The sequence below is a fragment of the Punctularia strigosozonata genome, assembly GCF_000264995.1.
Source record: "Punctularia strigosozonata HHB-11173 SS5 unplaced genomic scaffold PUNSTscaffold_3, whole genome shotgun sequence".
Taxonomy (NCBI): Eukaryota; Fungi; Basidiomycota; class Agaricomycetes; order Corticiales; family Punctulariaceae; genus Punctularia; species Punctularia strigosozonata.
In genome coordinates, this window is record NW_006767435.1 from 89,621 (window position 1) to 108,111 (window position 18,491).

An 18,491-nucleotide genomic window follows, 5' to 3' on the forward strand; every position below is an offset into this window, starting at 1 on the left:
GCAAGCAAGACAGGAGGCACAACACCGTTATGGACTTCTCTTTGGGTTATCCGGGCTCCATCGCCGCGCTCCATGCGTCCTCTTCCATTTTCACAAGGCCATCCGTACGGAGATGGGGCCATCGATGGGTCAGGCTGGCAGGGATGGGGAAGAGCGAGCGGGATGAAATTGAGGTCACATCAAATCCCGACGCTTCCCCTCGTCTAACTCGTGACAATATTCTCTCCCAGGCACGACGAGAAAGCAAACCAACCAGAGCCGATATGTGGCAGTCCAAACGCTGTATCGTATCTCGGAGGCAGCCCCGAGAGACAGCCAAACGCTGCACCGCTATCTGGACACCGTCTCTTCAAATTTGCAGGACTAACGTTCGTTATCGGACACGGACCCGGGCACCTGCGCCCCTGCCATACCATGCCGAAGTCTCGCCCCACATGCATCCCATCAGCTCCGAAGCCGGTGGCTTCGAAACACCTTCCTCCTCCCGCGGGATAGATATGGACCCGTCGCGCGCAGGCGGAGGTTCTTTGCGCTCCCTTGGCCCCCTCCTCCTCTTACCCGTCCCCTCCACCGCGAGCGAGTGAGACATGCAGCTCCCGGCTTGGTACACGTGCGTACCTCCCCCTTCCGTCTTACGATACGAACGACAACTGATACGATTACTCTAGAACGCCGACGACGCAGGTCGTGCTCGTCGGCATCACCTGTTTCGCCACCGTCGGCATGTTCAGCGCCGTGTCTAACCTCGGCGCCGGAGGAACCCAGGACGTCTCCCTCTCCGACACCTCTAACGGTGTCCTCTACGGCATGTTCGCCCTCACCGGTCTCATCTCCGGCGGTATCAACAACCGTGCGTGTTCTCGCCCATGTACAGCCGCGTTTCTCCAGTTGACGCGTTCAATTATGTAGTGTTGGGCCCGCGGTTGACCCTCTTCTTCGGCACGCTCGGGTACGCGCTCTACGTCGGCGCTCTCTGGTGGTACGCACCCCTTCCCTCATTTCCTTCCCCATCTTCGCCGCAAACTCACGTCGTCTCTCCGCTCTCGTCGTGCAGCTTCCAAACCCAGGGCACGCGCTGGTTCCTCATCTTCGCCGGCGCGATCCTCGGCGTCACCGCCGCCCTGCTCTGGTCCGCGCAAGGCTCGATCATGATGTCCTACCCGCTCGAGAAGGACAAGGGCAAGGCCTTCTCCATCTTCTGGGCCATCTTCCAGTTCGGCTCCTTCATCGGCGCCCTCATCGCCCTCGCCATCAACATCCGCTCCGGCGGCCTCTCCGCCGTCTCGACGAGCACCTACATCGTGCGTTCCCTCTCCCGTCGGTGTGATCGTCCACGGTTTCTGACCTCCACGGGATCCGCGCACGCGCATTGCAGGCCTTCCTCGTGATCATCTTCGTCGGTATCGCCTCTTCGGCCCTCATCCTGCCCCCGCACCGCGTCGTCCGCGGCGACGGCACGCTCGTCACCCTCGCCCACCACTCCTCCATCCACTCCGAGCTGCTCGGCATGGCCAAGCTCTTCACCGACTGGCGCGTCGCCGCCCTCCTCCCCATGTTCTTCTCCTCCAACTACTTCTACGCCTACCAGGGCGCCGTCAACGCCGGCATGTTCGACGGCCCCACGCGCGCGCTCAACGCGACGCTCGAGGGCGCCGGCGCGATCGTCGGCGCGCTCCTCATCGGCTTCTTCGTCCTCGACGCGCCCGCGGGCCGGTTCAGGTACGGCCGGCGCGCGCGGGGTTATATCGGCCTCGGCGTCGTGACGGCGATGACGATCATCATCTGGGCCGTCGCCCTCGGCTGGCAGGTCACCTTCACCCGCGCGGACGCCGCCAAGCTCCTCGCGAACGACGCGCTCATCAACTACCACGACGCCAACTACCGCGGCAAGGGCGCCCTCTACTTCTTCTGTGCGTTTTTGCCCCTTCTTTTTTGAGAGGATCGGAATGGACTCAAAAGTTGCGCGACGGACAGACTACTTTGGCGACGCGTGCTACCAGGCGCTCGCGTACTGGATCATGAGCGCGATCACGAACGACCCCTTCCGCCTCGCTCGTCTCGCCGGTATCTACAAGGCCCTCCAGTCCGCCGGCGCCGCGGGATCCTTCGGCATGGACGCCGTCGCCACGCCCTACCTCAACGAGCTCGTACGTTTTTAACTCTCCCCCTCTAACCCTCTCATCTCACCTTCATGGGATATATTCTGTAGCTCGCGAGCTGGTTGATGATGCTCGTCTCGTTCCCGCTCGCCTTCCTCGTGATCCGGACCATCAAGGAGACCAACTACGAGGACGAGGAGGTCGTCTACGTCGACGACCTCAAAGCCGGCGCCGTCGAGTCCGGCGAGCTCCCCGCCACCACGCCAGCAGAGAAGGCCGAGACCGAGAAAGCGAGAAAGCGAGCGTCGCGTCCCACTCGGCATGATGACAGACACCGACCGACCGACCGACCGGGGCTCTCCCCCTCTCTTCTGCTCGGGTTAGAGGCCTCCCCCACGCTCGGGGTTGAGGACGGGAGAGGAGGGGCCGTTGACTTTTCTTTGGTTACGACTTCGGACGGAGATTCGAACGACTGTTAATGGGTTTTTTTTGTTCTGTAGACGAGGCTTTTTCTTTTACGCGCGACGACGATATTAATGGCCCCCCCGCGCTCTCGGCACAACGATACGTATCATCAGCATTGTATGTTTGTACGCTCGACTTGCATGAAACAGCGAAACGGTTTTTTTTTGTTCTTGTGGCGAGATCACGGGCGTCGACGTAGCGAATGAGGGCTGCCGGCTGCACAATGACACATACAACGACTTTGAAGCCCACCCAATGACCTCGCATAGTATCACTCCGAAGACATCTCATTACGTCGATACATCCCATGAACCTGAATACACTGAATAACCTCGAGGCGAAAGATACATCCACGGGCACCGCCATGCCCGTTATCCACCAAAAGAATGACAAGATTTCGAATTGTACGCTACCTGCTAGCTCTGGACGAGTACGCGCAGAGCTCCAGGTCTTGAAGTAGGTACGCCCGAAGCTTGACAGCATGCAAACGAATAGCTGAAAGGAAGAAAGGAACGAAAACTATCGATAATAAATACACTCGGTGCGCCATATCAAGTCGCGACCATGGCGAGCGGCAGAGGGGATTCTCTCACATCCCAAGATGCACGTAAAGAGCCCAGCGGCTCGGCTCTGGATGTTCCTCGCGCAGCTTCTGCACAGCTGCATCGAGCGCGTAAGGCACGTCGTCGGGATTGAGGACCTCCGAATCGCCTCTGAAGATTTCTTCGTACACCATCCGCGCGACCATCGGGCCGTCTGCATCCTCCATGTTCCTACGCCATACTCTTGGTTTCCATACCAGACGCGCGGAACAGTCGGAAGCTTACCACAGTGTCGCAATCACGCTCTTAAACCCGGCGTAAAGCATCATGGCCGCGAGATGGATCGCCTGATCGGGTTGATCCTGTGTAAATGTGGTCGGTGGGCACGGCATATGCATTTGAGAGCACCGTCGCGCTGACCTTGTACCCCTTTGCGGTCTCGCACGCGCTCAAGAAAGCCAGAAATGCCCCCGGAAGCACAACCGGCATCAGGCGCTCCATCGTCAGTATACCATCCCGCATTACAAAAGCACTCTTCAATGGGTGCTCCGCGTCTTGAATGCCGTGACATGCGAGATGAAGGAATGTTGCATCAGGGAGACGATCAAGGAGCGTCTGCACACCTAATCCTCCCTTGCCTCCCTTTTCCGTCGAGAGCAGCGCGTTGTCCTCGTCCGGGAGCGGAATGAGCATTGCACTTGGAACGACACTGGTTATCGACTTGACTTCGTCAACGGTGCAAGGTAATTCCGCATATGCAGATTTCGCTCGAGGGACAGCTCCGACGAGGACCTTCGTGTGCTTCCTGTGGACGGGTTTGTAGGCCTCACGGGAGCCAGACAATACCGTCAGAGTTGGCGTGTAGGATGAAACGACGTAGTCCGAACATGAAACTCCGTTGGCGCCGGCTGCGTGAATCGGGAGGTGGACCAGGCTACCCGTGGGGCACCACCACAAGCGGGGACGGAGGCGGCCGTTCGAGGGCTAAGGTGTATTTCTTGTTAGACAGGCTTTCGGTGACGTATCGAGTTCCTACCGTCAATCCTAGTGCATTGATGATAGGTTGAACGACCTTGGACCACAGGCTTTCCAGGATATCGACACCTGCAGGGCGATTGACTTTGCGTGGCCTCGTCATGTTCAATCTGTCCCGGCTCACGGCCGATCTTGCTTCATCCATGGCGGATCTCCACCGTGCGCTTGACTCCGTCACCCATGATTCAGTCAAGTCATCTAGAGAAACGTGGATTGGTGCGACATTGGCCTGTACGATTACCGCATGAGACCCATTCGTGCTTGCTATCAACATGACGACCGGCCCTTTGTTGGCGGCTTCGACAAGTGTCGAATACTGATCATGCAGCATGAATCTCTCGAGGCCAGGTAAAGACCGGATGACGGTCAGAAGTGCGTGGAACTCTTCGCTTTGTCTCCGACGGAGCGAGGCCGCTTGTTCTACGTGCCGTTGGTCCGGGAAAGCGTCTGAGATGTCCGCATTCTTTTCGAGACGTTGAGCTAGCTCGAGAAGCTTCGTACGGTACTGTTCGGGGACGTTGTCGAAGTGAGAACGCAATCGAAGGGTGTGGGCCCAAAATATGGCCCGACCTTGCTCGAGTATCTCCACGGCCCTTTCGGGTTGCGAGATCTGAAGGGCGAGGGAGGCGCATGTGGGCGTCAGCCGCTGGCCTGCTTCCAAAGACTTCAGACGTGAGTCGAGGTCCAGCCCAAAGTAGGCCACGCGAGGTAACAATGATAGCAACACTGAGTAGGTATCGAGGAGCTTGGTTTTTGCGGAGATTTCGTCTACCGATGACACTTGGATGGACCGGAGTACCCTCATAGAGCCTTGGACACGAGATCGGACATCACGCGCGTCGTCAGATATCGCTTCCAACAGGTAGTTCAGAGCAGCACAAATATCGTTGAAAGGGGTGCCCACTTCTAGGTATGTCTCGGAGGCGTTGAGGAGACAGTCAAAACGGTCTGGGCGCCCAGGAGCCAGGCGTCCCAAAAGGTTTTCGAACACGGTTTTGGCTGCTCGGGCGTCGTCTATGCGTCTCCCCATGCGATACTTGACCATGTATACTGAACCCAGCATACTCCGGTAACGTGGCCCATGTGAAGAGTCAGGCGCAACGACGGTCACATTATGCTCCAACAGGTGCACCGCATTGCACACATCGCCCAGATTCCCACTGTCTTGGGCGCGCATAGCCAGTGCGTTTGCGTGCGCAAGTACGATTTGGGAGCGGAAGGAGTGGTCAATGGAATAATGGTCGAGCATTGCCGAAGAGATAGAGATGGCTTGATTCAGATCTTCCCTATCGCCAAGGGCCTTGAAGCGAACAGATAAGGCAGACGCCATTGCGAGATAATGTTCCCCGTATGTGGTGTTTGTGATAGCAGCCATGTCGTAGGCCTCCTGGTAAAGCGCGATGGCCTCCGAAATGTCGTCGATGTGCCCAAGCTCCCTGAAACGTATGCTGAGGCTATCAGCCAGATTTCCCATGCGAATGCGCCAAAAAGTGCTGCTCCTGGGAGTGCTATCAACTAGCTGACGTTGCAAATCGAGGGAGTCCTCGAGGTCATCCAAAGACCCGCGCCAGATGAAGCGCTTCTGCAGGCCAATGGCCAGGTTACTGAGGCAATTGGCATGGGTGTGATTACCGGGACTGGTCAGCTGGAGTGTCTCCTGCAACCACGCAACCATCTGGTCGAGATCCTCCTCTGTGACGTCCGCGACCCCAAGCAGGAGATCCAGGGTTGATGCCGCCGCGGATAAGATATAAGGCCTCCACGCTCCGTTCGGAGGCCCTGCCGACAATGCTTGCATGGCCATCTCGTGTGCTTCGTGCAGGTCGGTTAGCTGACCATCGCGACCGAAGAGACACCGTAGTGCTTGATTTCGCCTGCTCAAGATATGCTCGCGGCCGACATATGATATTGGACAAAGATCAACCGATGTCCTGTGCAAAGCAACGGCCTCATCCAAATCTGCAGGGTCGCCCAGGACCTGGAAGCGTATATAAAGGTACATCCCCAGAAGGCTGAAATAGTTATGCTCGTCAGGATACTTGTGTATGGATGCTAGTTCAAGTGCGATTCGCTGCGAGGCAATCGCTTCATCGATATGCGAGCGCTCGTGTGTCATTTCAAATAGCCGCCATGACGCGTTGTTGACATTACGGAGGGCATTCGCGCGAAGGGGGTGCTCGTAGGACAGTAATGGTACTGCCTCGCGACACAGATTGTCTCCAAGCTTCCGGTGTGCGGCATTGCCGCGTTTTTCTGCATCCAGGTGGAGGATGTTTCCTGACAACGTCAGCACTGTGGGACAGGAGAGAGATCGGGCTTCCGCTGCGGCTAATGCCTCTTTTGCGCGAGTGACGGCATCTACAAGGTCTTTCTGGTCTCCGACAAATTTATATCGTTCACTATAGGCGCGGGCGAGGTAGGCGCAGGCATGCAGCCGCGAAGCGGGTAGCGCAGCCGCCTGCTTGTGCGATGATTCAGATGGAGACAATCGGGAGGCTGTAGGTAGTACGAACATCGGGATTTACTCCGGCCAGTCGTTCCCACTTGTGGATACAATCTGCTGCCGCATTGAGGTCCCCAGTCTTGCGGAATTCCTCGAATAACCGCAAGGCCTTGATGTGGTTCACATCCGTGGCATGTTGGATCACTGTCGCCCATCAGCGGAACGCAGACACACGAGGGAAAAGAACGGAACCCGCAGTGCATGGGCATGGAGTCTTCTGATGTTTGCTCATGAGATGGCTGCTGGACTGCAGGGTTGTAGAGGAACCTGCAGTGTCTGACGATCAGCAGATGCGGAGAAGGGAAGGAGGATGTGTACTTCAAGAAGACCACATCCACGCTCTTGTAGATGCTGCACGATTGTTGCTGTAACGCATTCTGGCGCGCTTGTTATGGCTATACTGGCTTGAGAGTGTGCGCATGATGCATTCCGGACTGCCAAATACGAGTACGACGGATTGCATTGGAATGACAAAGAATGCAATGCAAACCTGCGACAGGTGGTGATTCTACTGGACGAGGAAGTAATGGTTGGCGCTGACTGTGTGTATTTCGATCGGCATTTATCTTCGAACTCGGGGTAGGGAGGTTGTTCCATAGTGATGTTCGACGCGGTACCAGAACTATACAGCCACCTTGCAGCCGTGAAGCTGATGTACCGTTACGATTCCATTTGTCACCCACGGTGCGACCTGCGCGCCCTCCCGCCCAAGCATAGTCCCCCATCTTCCATGCATCTTCGGAATGGAACCAAACCCAAAGCCAGCCATGGCCTCCTTACCGCCGTTCTGCATTTGCCCGGAACCCGAGCTCGATGCTGGACATCAGATTGAGCTGCTACGCACGGGTTCGTTTCGCCAGTTCGCTAGCGATGTGTCCCGAGGACGTTACGAACATGGTGCAGACAACCATAATGCGGTGCCGTCGACCGAGGAAGGTGGCCCGGTCGGCAGATGGCGCAAACTCGCGCTTGTCCGGTCGAACAGACATTGCCGTCCATGATAGTTGGCTCCGGCCATCCGATACAGTAATGATATTCATCAGGTTTCAACCGCACGCCCACATCAGCCCCTCCGTGTTCGCAGCTGTTCCTGCCCTCCGCTACCCCCGCCTTGACGGTCAGTCAAACGACTCGCTTGTTGTCCAAATCTTCAACGCTGACATACCCCGCTCGTCCAGAAGTCGACCACGAACCATAATCTACCGCACTGGAAGTTATCACCCTCGACTCATGGTGGTACCACACTTGGACACAACGGCACCACTACACCCGTCCAGCCTTTCTTCCTCAACGTCTTCCCTCTATCTTTACCGCTTCCCGCCTGCAGCTCCTTCAGGCATTAGAGTGTATCTTCAGCACAGGCGAGGTGGGGTGGCTGTTTTACCATGCACTGCATTTCTGGCGGGGCTCCCCGCCAACATCTTTGGCTACTGCGGAGAACTTTTACCACCTGTAGGTCCATTCCATTTCTACCTCCTCTCCCGTACACCGACCACCGCTCCCCCAGAAATCTTTCGGAAGCGTGGGATCCGTCCCTCAGAGATTCAGGGCCTTCCTAGGGAATCAGGGCCCGGACGTGGCGATATCTCCCGCCCACGTCTCCGCGCGCTTCTAGCGCGCCAAGCTAGTGAACGACTGTCTTCGCTGCGCATCGAGTGGTTGACTGGGAAGACTAGTGCCAAGCTACACCGGTGGCAGGCATCGGGCGCAAGATTCGTACGCGCGTCGGCAGCACCAGCTAGCGCTCGGCTTCATTCTCCGGCTCGAGTCGTCGACAAGCCTATTGCACGGTCCCATCTCGCACCCGCGCGCCGCGTCGTGGTCCTGCTACTCGCGCTCTGCATCATATGCGGGCCCTCGCCCCGTTGTTGACTAAGCCTAAGTTGAGCCACGCACTCGAGCCAACACTATAGCTGGTCGTCGACGTTAATTCTTAGCCGCAGGCTAGCGCCCTCTGTCGTCCGCCTCTTCTCCCGCCTTGTCGACATCTTCCGCAACGGTGACTCTTGGAAACCGCTGGCGATTTCACGCAAGGTCGCACTCGCACTCGATGCAACAACTCGTTGGACACCCCAGCTCGCTACACTGCTTCCGGTTATAATTATCCCCGTATCCCGCGATATCTATTTCCGATTGCTATGTCTTGTGCAGACGCGCATCAAGCCTCGAACGATTGCAGGATCCCCACCTTAACCTTCAACAATTCTGGAATCCCGACGCACTCACGGGCTGCCCTGAACCTGCCCCAAGCCGCTGATAGCTCACATGAGAAGCCATGTAGGCGGTGCCCAGCTCCAGTCTACAACTGGCATGGCGCCGGCGTACCCGCGATCTCCCGCTGTGTCAGTATGCATCCAATCTTGTTTCGCGCGGGGTTCTTGAATCCCATTCAGTGTTCCTCCATGTTGAAGCACACTACATACGGGGAACCGACATTGCCATAAATCCGAGGGTATCATTCTCACCTCATCGATTGGTTTCAGCTCCTGCTTGTTTGCGCCAGGTTCGGGTCATCATGCATGTCTCTCACTGAGCCGTCCAAGAAGCACCAGAAGCCGCCTCCCCGTCAGACAGCTTCCGATCTCGACATGTGACTAAAACGCGCGCCAAAACGAGCGATCTGGATGCGAAATCTCGAAATGAATATCCATTTTGAAAGCTGTCTGTCGAAGCAGGCTACCCATTGGAAAGCTGATTGAGCCGCATTCCAAATTCTGCATGTGCTCCGTGGAAATTTTGGACTGCGACGATGTTGACTCGATCTAATTAGATCTACGCATTGCCCCTTGGGGACGTGTCTCGAGTTTCGAGGGAATGATGAACACTTCCTGTCGCCTTTCAATGTGCATGAACCATAGAAGCCGTCGCGGGATGCGTTAACGGCACAGCTCAATAGCGCTCGACCCGCCTTGATCGCGATCCTACGACGCAGTCATCACGAGTTTGCTATTTCTCGCACTGTACGATCGTCGCCGGAATGCATTCGTGGCACAGCCGCTGCTTGCATGGGAGTGCGCAGCCATACGATTAACCTCCCCCGCTCATCCTTGCATCCCCATTCAGAAGATAACCATGAGCCCGTGGAGGCTAAACTGGACGGTGCTACCTGGGTTCATGGTCCCACCATGCCCAGAAACGACGACACCGCTCGTCACTGCAGGAGGCATCAATGTTTTTGTGTACAATGCCATCTTCACCCATTATATCGCCACATGCCTAGTAGGGTTTCCGCTCGGTGAGCGAGATGGTGTTCGCAGCGATGTTGAACGTCGCGACGACGTTGTGTAAGAAAGTATCGCCCCTATCACGCGCAGAAAAGAACGTCTCAGCAAACTTTCGTCGCAACCTCGCAGTCTGTTGCTCTGGTACTCACAGGATGAAGATGTTGCCATCCTCGTCCGGCCCGCCGTCCTGCGTTCCAGAGATGCAGAGCTGTTTGCCCTTCTCGTCCGCGCCGATGGGCAGGATGTTGTCCTTCCCGCTCACGCTGAACTCGACACCGCCGATGGTCACCGCGAAGTCGGGAGCGGTCGCGTTGCAGTCGACGTAATACGTCCCTTCGTCCTCGACGTACTTGGCCGCGGGCTTAAAGCCTTTGTTGAACGCCTTCGCGATCTGTGACAAGACAACCACGAGTTAGAATGTGCGAAGGTAACCGTGTAGTGATATAAAACGCACGGGGGTGGGGACGTAGTTGAGCGTGGTGCCGGTGTCGAGGATGGCAGAGCCGTTGGTCGCGAGCTTATGCGAGCCGGGGAAGACGTACGAGTCGACGTCGACCGTGTAGAAGAAGTCTTCCTTGGCTGGCGAAGAGGACACCGTGTAGCCCTGGACGGCTACGGTGGTGGTCTTGCCCGTGACGGGGACGGGGGCGATACCGCCGAAGGCGAGGTAGCCAAGGTGGGGATCGAGGGTCGAGTTTTGTTCGGCGGGGATCGAGCCGCGGTCAAGCGCGATGGAGAAGACTGCATGGGTCCCTTAAGTCAGCTTTCCAGAAGAGAAGGTACGTGGAAGAATGACGCACAGGGTGAGGAAACCTTTCTTTCCTTCACGGCGGTGAAGAAGAACGGGTCGTACGGGACAAAGTTGGAAGACGAGTCGTCATCCGGGTTGGAGCCGTTGTACACGCTCGTGATCCCGGGGTACGCGAGACCGATGAGCCCAGTGTTGACGCCGTCGCCGTCCCATGCCGCAGCGGTGACCACACCGATCTCCTGCTTGGTCACAGTGAGGCCGCCAACGGTGACGGTGTCGAAACCGACGGGTCCGTTCAAGAACTCGTTGTCGCCGTAGGTGATGTTGAAGTTCTTATCCGGGTATGACACGAACGTCTTTGATTTAGAGGGGTCGAACCCGGGCGTGCCAAAGGCACAATCGGCCGCAGGCTGAGGCGTGTCGGAAAGGTCGAAGCACTTGAAGCCAACCTCCGCGAGCCATGTATCGGAACTGGAAGGCAGTAGGCGCGATGAGCGACCTGAAAATGGAGTATTGTACGCGCCGCACACACCTTCCAGTATCGACGATGACCTTGAAGCTCTGACCGCCAACGGTGATGTCGGTCAGGTACTCCTCGTCCTGGTCCGAACCAGCCAGCGTAGAGGTAGGCGTCTTCGAACCCTTGCCCGGCTTGCCACCGCGGAAGCCGCGGATGGCTTGTATCATCTCCTTCTTGCGCGAGCTGCGGGGCGCCTTCGCCGTCAGGCTGACGGCGAATTCGGCCGCGGGCAGCGTCTCGGGCACCGCGTCGGCCTTGATCGGGAGCGAGACCGGGCGCACGGTGTGCGTCGTGGCGGCGCTGGCGGAGCCGGCAGCGGCGGCGAGGACGAGGAGCGCGAGGCGGGCCATGGCGGGAGGGTAGGGCGACCGGTGGTGTGGGGTGTCATGACTTCGGCAGCGCGGGCGTCTTTATGTAGTGACGAGGTGAAGAAGTCGAAGGGAGGAGCATATGGACGACCGGAAGGGCGTATGACGACTACGTTGATTGCTATTCTTAGCGCATGTGTTCTATTGCCGGTCGCGGTACCGAAGGTTGCTGGTAATAATATGTGCGGGTCGACGTTCGTCGATGGGATTGCTGATCCTTGATGTTAGGCTGAGTTGATAGGTGAGTTGAAGAGGCAGACGACCTTCAGGGGATGTCCTGGCGACGGCGACTTACTCGTGATCGCCCATCAGCGTTGACATCGTGCACAGGTTATTCTGAGCCCTTGCGCACAAACCCCGGACGAGAATCCTGGAAGCATATCGCGTGCTCAGCGACCGCTTCGCAATGCGGCGAATACACAACGCGATTAAGGTAGCGTATATATGCGGTCACTTTTGTCGACCCTTCGACCGCAGAGGATTGATGTTCAAACTCCTCGTTTCCTTCCGTATCAGTGACCTGGAGGTCCTGAGCTCTTGCAAATCATATGGTGCTCATGTAAAGGGGGGCGAGGAGCGTCGGTCCGCGAACATGGGTTTTCATATCGTGGTGGATGGAAGGTGCATACAGGGCTGCCTTGTGGACGGAGCAATCGAAGGGAGCGCAGACTCAACGGAGAAGAGTGACAAACTACAGTGACTGATGCCAGCTCACGCGTGATGGTACTCAGTGATGCCGTGACGCCGTGACCCGGCGCTTGGCCGCTTTGGGTACGACCTCGAACAAGCAACCACAAACACGAAAGCGCTTCGGCGAACTTCCTCGTCCCTGCTTGGTCACCACTTCCACGAACCCAAAGTCTGTTGCCTCGAGATCTAGAGGACCCCCCAATGCCCGTTACACCTAGGATGGTATAGGTCCTCCGAACACGATGTATGACATGGACTCCTATATTGTATTCGACTTCGACGTTCGCTTCGGGTGCAGTATGCCACGTTCATACCACGTTCTTCGACAATTCGCCGCTTCGCTCACAGTCGATGCGCGGTCAAGCAACCAAGGTCGTTAGTCACAAACTAAGACATACAGGACGCTGGTATGAGAGCGCGGTGTCATACCGATTCGGCGCGTGATGCAATCCATGCCCGTTAATGGCGACTCTACGCTCTCCGCGCGTCCGACGAGATACCACAGTAGGACGGGGAACTGAAAGTGGAAGCACATCGCACCCTGAGCGTGCTATGCCCTTTACGATACCTCCCGCTGAAAAGCGGCGACGATCCCTCTTCACCTGCAGAACATGAAAGCTTGTCGCTATCGCCCATACACTCCCAGAATCCACCTCGAGCATTTGCCCACTGACCCTGAGGCGTTTGCACCATCGCATTAGTCACGGGCAGTCGTCTCGTCTGACCGAGCTCCGCAGTCCCGCCGGTATCGCCGTCGCCCTACGCTTCTCATCACGCGCCATGGCGGTCGTGAATCCCATCACAGCAAAGAACCAGCCAGCCTTCCCTTCTTCCTCGGGGAGAGCGGGATAAGCTGGCGAGCGTTCTTCGTACATATTCGCGAGGCCGTGGTTGCGCAGCACAAAGGCAAACAATATCAAGGGAGGCCGGCGAGTTCAGTCACCGTGGTCGCTATTCCGCAAAGATGTTCGCCCTAGATCTTACCTTCTCAGCCGCGCCTCGCGGCCAGAACCTTTGTACCCATTCTTTTATGTACGACACGCGCGGTGCCTTTGGCGGTGACAACGCAGCTTGGAAGGAGAAAAAAGCGGGGGTGAAAGGCGTCATGTGTCGCGTTCGGCGCGGCCAGAGGTCTCCAGAGGCTTGGGTTTCGACCCGTCATCGCGCAGCGCTTCTGGTGGGCGGAAGCAAAAAGAACAAGGAACACAGACAGGCCACGCGCGTCCGCGTTGCCGCATGTACCGATTCGGGACCCTGTCTCCACGTCACTCGGTCTGCTGGAAATCGTGATTTCACGTTCCACAGGCCTCCAGGCCGCTCGCGGACGCCGTTTTAGGCAGCGCGGATCCCTATCCAACGCAAGGGATCAATTGAGACTGTGCGACGGGAACGGCTGGGCACGCGGTGTGTGATGAGTTGAGAGGGCACCTTATTGGCGCGCTGGATTGCATGGTGGTTGGCCAGGGTACGTATACAACAGTATCGACGGGTCGCGGGATCACTAAGCATTACTTAAACTAGGGTCGGGGGGCGAACTATGCACAAGGGATTAAATATCTGGTCGAGCGATACTACCTGGGAATAGAACAGTCAATGAGCATCCACGCGCAGACGAACGAGTCGAGGAAGTACTCACAGGATGCAGATAGTGTACATGCACGCGATATGGCTTGACAGATGCGGGAGACGAGAAGGGCTGGAATGCGGCGAGAGAGAACGACGGGGGGGGATTGCATGATGGAGACCGAGAGACGGGCGATCACGGAGATAAGGTCAGAAGAGCCTTGACGCGGAGGAGTCACTTGTTGCGCTTTTCCAGATGGCGGAGGATAGTCAGCGTCGCAATGATTTCTGTAACCACAACGTTCAGTACCTGCCGAAAAGAGGGAGACATCGGGGATAGGTCTCACCGATAGCGTGCCCAACGTACGCTTCCTGAATGTCGAGAACGTATTGCGTCGCGTTCGGTTCCTTCACGTACAACGCAGCGGAGTAATTGCTATTGGTGATGCACTAGTATAACCATATCAGCGCCGCTAGAGAGAACGACCAGAGAAAACCAACCGTGTATTGGTCCTTTGCATTGTCTCGCACCCAGAAGTACTCGGTGCCGTCTCTGGTGACGAACCGCCGGCGGCTGCATTACCGGAGTCAGCCTCTCCCCAGAACGGCGACGAGGTCCACATGCACTCACCCATTCGACACGGCCGTAAGATAACGATGAGTGGGGACGAAGTCACTGTCCCGGATGGATATCTGGCCAGCGGACCCGTCGTTCGGGAAGTCGATGACGACGACGGGGTCCGGGCAGCCACCGCGTATCATGCGCGTGCGGTCATGGCGGTCGTAGATCATGTACGCGGTGCGGATGTTGTCGTGCGCGGTGCGTCGGAGGGCGATATGCATCCGGTCGTACATGTCCTTGTAGTCGGTTCCGGAGAGCGAGCCGGAGGAGTCCGTGAGCAGGTAGGGCACCCCAGAGACGACTGTAGTCATGGTCGAGAACGTTTAGGACAGGAGGGACGGCGCGGTGCGAATGGAGGGGAGGGGGGTTGGAAGCGACGGGAGGGAGAAGAAACGCGTCCTTTATATATGTTGCGATGATATTTCAACCGCAATCGCGGGGCGCGTCGCGAGAGAGGACCGCGAGGCGTGATATCCAGGATGGATAGATCGATTGGATGCGATAAATAAACACGTCGCGATGGCCATTACCCAATTTGTGCCGTAACGGGTTGGGTAATGGGCAATCGTCGTTCGGTGGGGAATCTGACATCTGGAGATGCAGCCAGGTCGTTGGAAGCAAGGGGGGGACGGGAGGACGTGAAAGGGTTCTCAGAGAGGAAAGCCCGGGCCTGCGTGGGGACACCTGCCGAGAAGGGTTTAGCGCGTGCGGTCCATCGGGGGGGCCCGATACGTGGACGTGAAACGTCATAAAATCGTCGTTAACCACACTGGCGAGTTTCCCGGTTATCAGCGTGCGTGTCGATCGTAATCTGGCGAAAATCTTTGGCGCTGAAATTGGGATGAAACGCCTCCACTGCAGGTGCCCCTGCGCCGTCTCCCTTTGCGCTGGATACTGTGGTTATGGCTACCCAGCGGCTCCCAGCGTGGTATCTGGTGCACGCTCGACCCGCGTTTATGCAGAGCGTCCGATGGCCAGAGTAACGCCGAGGGGGACGAAGAGCCAGAAGGATTCAAGGAGTCCTTGGCGCCTGGCTGTCGCCGGCAGTGCCCGAGCGGGCGTTTATCGTACGCGGTGGCGGTGTCCAGCCGGATTCTCTCTCCTTTGTCTCGCCAACATCAGGCCGACATCGCGCGCACGAAGCAACCAACGCTTTGGCGCAAGTTGGCGTCATACGTGCTCGTCGAAGCATCCCCACAGACGCCATCCCTGTCATCCTCTCGCCAGCAGGCCGGAACGCACCCTGATAATGTCTTGCCCGAGCCGATCTACGCGTGATCTCCTCCGAAACAGCATTGTCCTCGCGACAACACGTGTATACTGTGCAATCGGCCTTCGGATCGCGGGTATGACTGCCGCGATAATCTCTCACCGAGGGCAAGGATGTCCTTCATACCTACCTGCTTCGTCATCTTGGCGGAGGACGTAGCGATCAAAATCACGTTGGCGGAGCTCGAGGCTGGCGCGCTACGCATCGTCCGGAAGGCTCGGAACACGCTCGGTTATGCCGCTGTAAGCCGGCATCACGCTCCGGCTTATGCATTGTTCACCGGACCGCACGAGGATGGTCATGCCGAATCCAGAAGATGATTTGACAAGGCGTTCGCTGCCCTTTGTCCCCCCCTTTTGTTCCTTTGCGCACTGATGCCATCAGAGTTCCAGGACCTATGGGAATAAGTCATGACGCGACCCGGTTCGCGCGTACACGATTCGAGCAGGAGTTGCACGCACTATCTCCTTCTGTCGCCTTTGGTGGACTTGCTAGCTCAGATCGACTGCTCGGCTAGCGCTCTCCTGGTCCGCAGCATCTACGCTAGTCGTCTCGTTTCAGGGAGCACTAACGCCATACTCGGTATAACATATTTCTGCACCCTCGGCCTCAGTTGGTGTCCTGAAAACATCATATTGGTTCAATCACGACGTCGACCAACCGCTGGAGAGAACAAATATACGGTGGAACACGACCGAATCTGCGGTCACCTCTTTCGTGGTCCTTTCAGCCACTAGCTATTGAGTGTCGGGTCTGGCCCTTATTGTGAGCTTGGTGAGCATTCTCTTTGCACCTGCGTGGCTGTTCCCAGTGCTTGTTTGGCACAGGCAGCTGGATAACTTGAGTCATTTACACATGCGACCGAATTGGGGTACTACCGCATTCTTCCAGTCCCTCTGCTACCAATTACTGCATTTCCTCAGCCGCTCTCAATCGATCCATTTGACAGCCACTCGAGTCTTTTTCCAGCGACACACGGACGTTTTCAGACACTGAATACCGACGGACGCAGTAGACTCGGAGCGGGCCCGTAGTCGTGCGGCTCGTGCCAAGTGAAAGAGGACCGAAGGGACGTCACATTGCTTGTGTTGTCTCGTCTTAGTCAACGATCGCGGTGACACGTTTGTGGAGGGTCGTAAATGTTGTCTGGAAAAAATGGGAATTGGGACCTTCTGGAACCGCAAAGCGCATGATGAAGAAGCGTTAAATGGGCGGTCATCGACCGCGTGCGGGTACGCATGCTCTGAGCCACTATAGACACGTAATTCCCAATCCCGTCGGTGGTATTCAGAGACTTCTGGCTATGTCGATGTCTTGTGGCAGGATCTGAGACGGATCGGATTCAAACGAATAAGTCAAGTTATCCATTGCAATGCTTACCCTGATGTGATTTTGCGCGTTCAAGTTCATTGACTGGGAACATTGCAGGTGGCGATGTGGTTTTGAGCCTGTAGCCAGAGATTAATCTCATTAGAAGGCGGGGACAGTGTGTAGACGGCGCGCGCACTATGAGGTCAAGATAACATGCCTACTATTCATCTCTAGATCCGCGAGATCCGCCTCTCCATAATCCTTCCTGAGGAATGCCCCCGCCCTCGTGCGGCAATGGCTGCCTAGCCGCAGCGGCACCGCGCTTTTGAGTTGAGTTTCGCAATTAAATGACGCGGAGTCGCTGGTGGTTCGTCAAGGACGCGTGATGGTAGCGTTGCGAGTTGCATAATGAGAGGCAAGTCGATATATTCGGACATGACTATCCTCTTCAGTTTTCTATATGTGGGGTGAGCCGGGGAAATGCTGATTAGAATGACCTTCTCTCACTAGTATCCCAAGCTTGACTGCCAGAGAAAACATTACATTGTTGGTCATGAGGGGCGGGAGAAGGAGGACGAGCAAAGCACTGACGGAATCAATTACGCGTCTTTTCGAAAGCGGACGAGGCGGGTCGACGGTCAACGTCTGCTGCGGTTGTAGTCGACATTTTCCCTTGTGCATATTCAATTGAACCCGCAATGAATCGTCTTGTGCCGGTCACCAGTCAAAGGGAGGCGTAAGGAGGACGTCGGTGGTCACGGCGGTTCATGGGGGAATCGGTGCCTGACCGATCCTGCGGGTAGCACGACGTCCATGGTGACAAATAACATCGTCGTCTGACTCTCAGGCGCATTGCAATTGGCACGCACATCATCGGCGGAGAAAAGGTTGGTCACTGGTGTCGTCATCGGGACAAGGCTCTGCGAGAAGGGGGAATATCTCCCAAGTCGAGTCCTAATATCCAGGCGAAGATTTTGTGATGATAGAATCAACGAAATCGACGAAACGCTAACTCCCGACCGGCGTAGAAACGCATATGATTTTCCTCCGCGGGGAAGATGTCCCTTTGAGGCACACCAAGAGTCATGAGCAAGGTCAGCCTCGGAGATACTGCCTTCGAAGCGGCAGATAAGGGAATAAGCCTAGCGCTTGAACCATCCAGGAAGAAAGATTGATTGGCGCATCCCGCGGGCGCTGCCTGGGTCAAGGCGGACGAGGAGCGCCACGTACCGTCCACCACCACCGCCATTTCCAGTTCTACTTACACGAGGTTGTCATTATGGTGAAACCCAGTCAGCGGCAGTTGCGGTGCTTAGGAAACGGAAATGGAACACGTGTTTCTGCGACCGCCACGCCGCCAACAGCCTCAGGGCCGGAACGGCGCCCACCCATCCCTCGACATCCACCGTGAGCCTTTGAATTACCGTCCTGGAAAAGCTGCAACGGCGCCAACGAATGCCACTTTACGTCCATGCCGCACCGGGGAAACCGGGGGCGGGCACAGGCCATGCGAAGTGTCGTAGACATC

General features: G+C 56.8%; 4 protein-coding genes across 4 annotated transcripts; 1 reads left to right on the plus strand and 3 right to left on the minus strand.

The window, feature by feature from the left end:
- Positions 1-75: 75 nt before the first annotated feature.
- PUNSTDRAFT_50256 (uncharacterized protein) lies at positions 76-2,721 on the plus strand. The gene is made up of 7 exons (XM_007380627.1): positions 76-610; positions 669-850; positions 910-979; positions 1,055-1,301; positions 1,376-1,910; positions 1,975-2,147; positions 2,210-2,721. The coding sequence occupies exons 1-7, from the start codon at positions 588-590 to the stop codon at positions 2,576-2,578; spliced, it is 1,599 nt and encodes a 532-aa protein (XP_007380689.1). The 5' UTR covers positions 76-587; the 3' UTR covers positions 2,579-2,721.
- Positions 2,722-3,153: 432 nt separating this feature from the next.
- On the minus strand, positions 3,154-7,633 carry PUNSTDRAFT_131340 (uncharacterized protein; the record flags this gene model as incomplete). The annotated part of the gene is made up of 6 exons (XM_007380628.1): positions 3,154-3,337; positions 3,392-3,468; positions 3,527-4,090; positions 4,143-6,599; positions 6,655-6,788; positions 7,489-7,633. The coding sequence occupies 6 exons, from the start codon at positions 7,631-7,633 to the stop codon at positions 3,154-3,156; spliced, it is 3,561 nt and encodes a 1,186-aa protein (XP_007380690.1).
- Positions 7,634-9,860: 2,227 nt separating this feature from the next.
- Positions 9,861-11,306, minus strand: PUNSTDRAFT_62974 (acid protease; the record flags this gene model as incomplete). The annotated part of the gene is made up of 5 exons (XM_007380629.1): positions 9,861-9,945; positions 10,018-10,259; positions 10,323-10,609; positions 10,669-11,090; positions 11,152-11,306. The coding sequence occupies 5 exons, from the start codon at positions 11,304-11,306 to the stop codon at positions 9,861-9,863; spliced, it is 1,191 nt and encodes a 396-aa protein (XP_007380691.1).
- A 2,689-nt stretch (positions 11,307-13,995) lies between these two features.
- PUNSTDRAFT_42512 (uncharacterized protein) lies at positions 13,996-14,693 on the minus strand (the record flags this gene model as incomplete). The annotated part of the gene is made up of 4 exons (XM_007380630.1): positions 13,996-14,048; positions 14,108-14,210; positions 14,262-14,334; positions 14,392-14,693. The coding sequence occupies 4 exons, from the start codon at positions 14,691-14,693 to the stop codon at positions 13,996-13,998; spliced, it is 531 nt and encodes a 176-aa protein (XP_007380692.1).
- Positions 14,694-18,491: the final 3,798 nt, after the last annotated feature.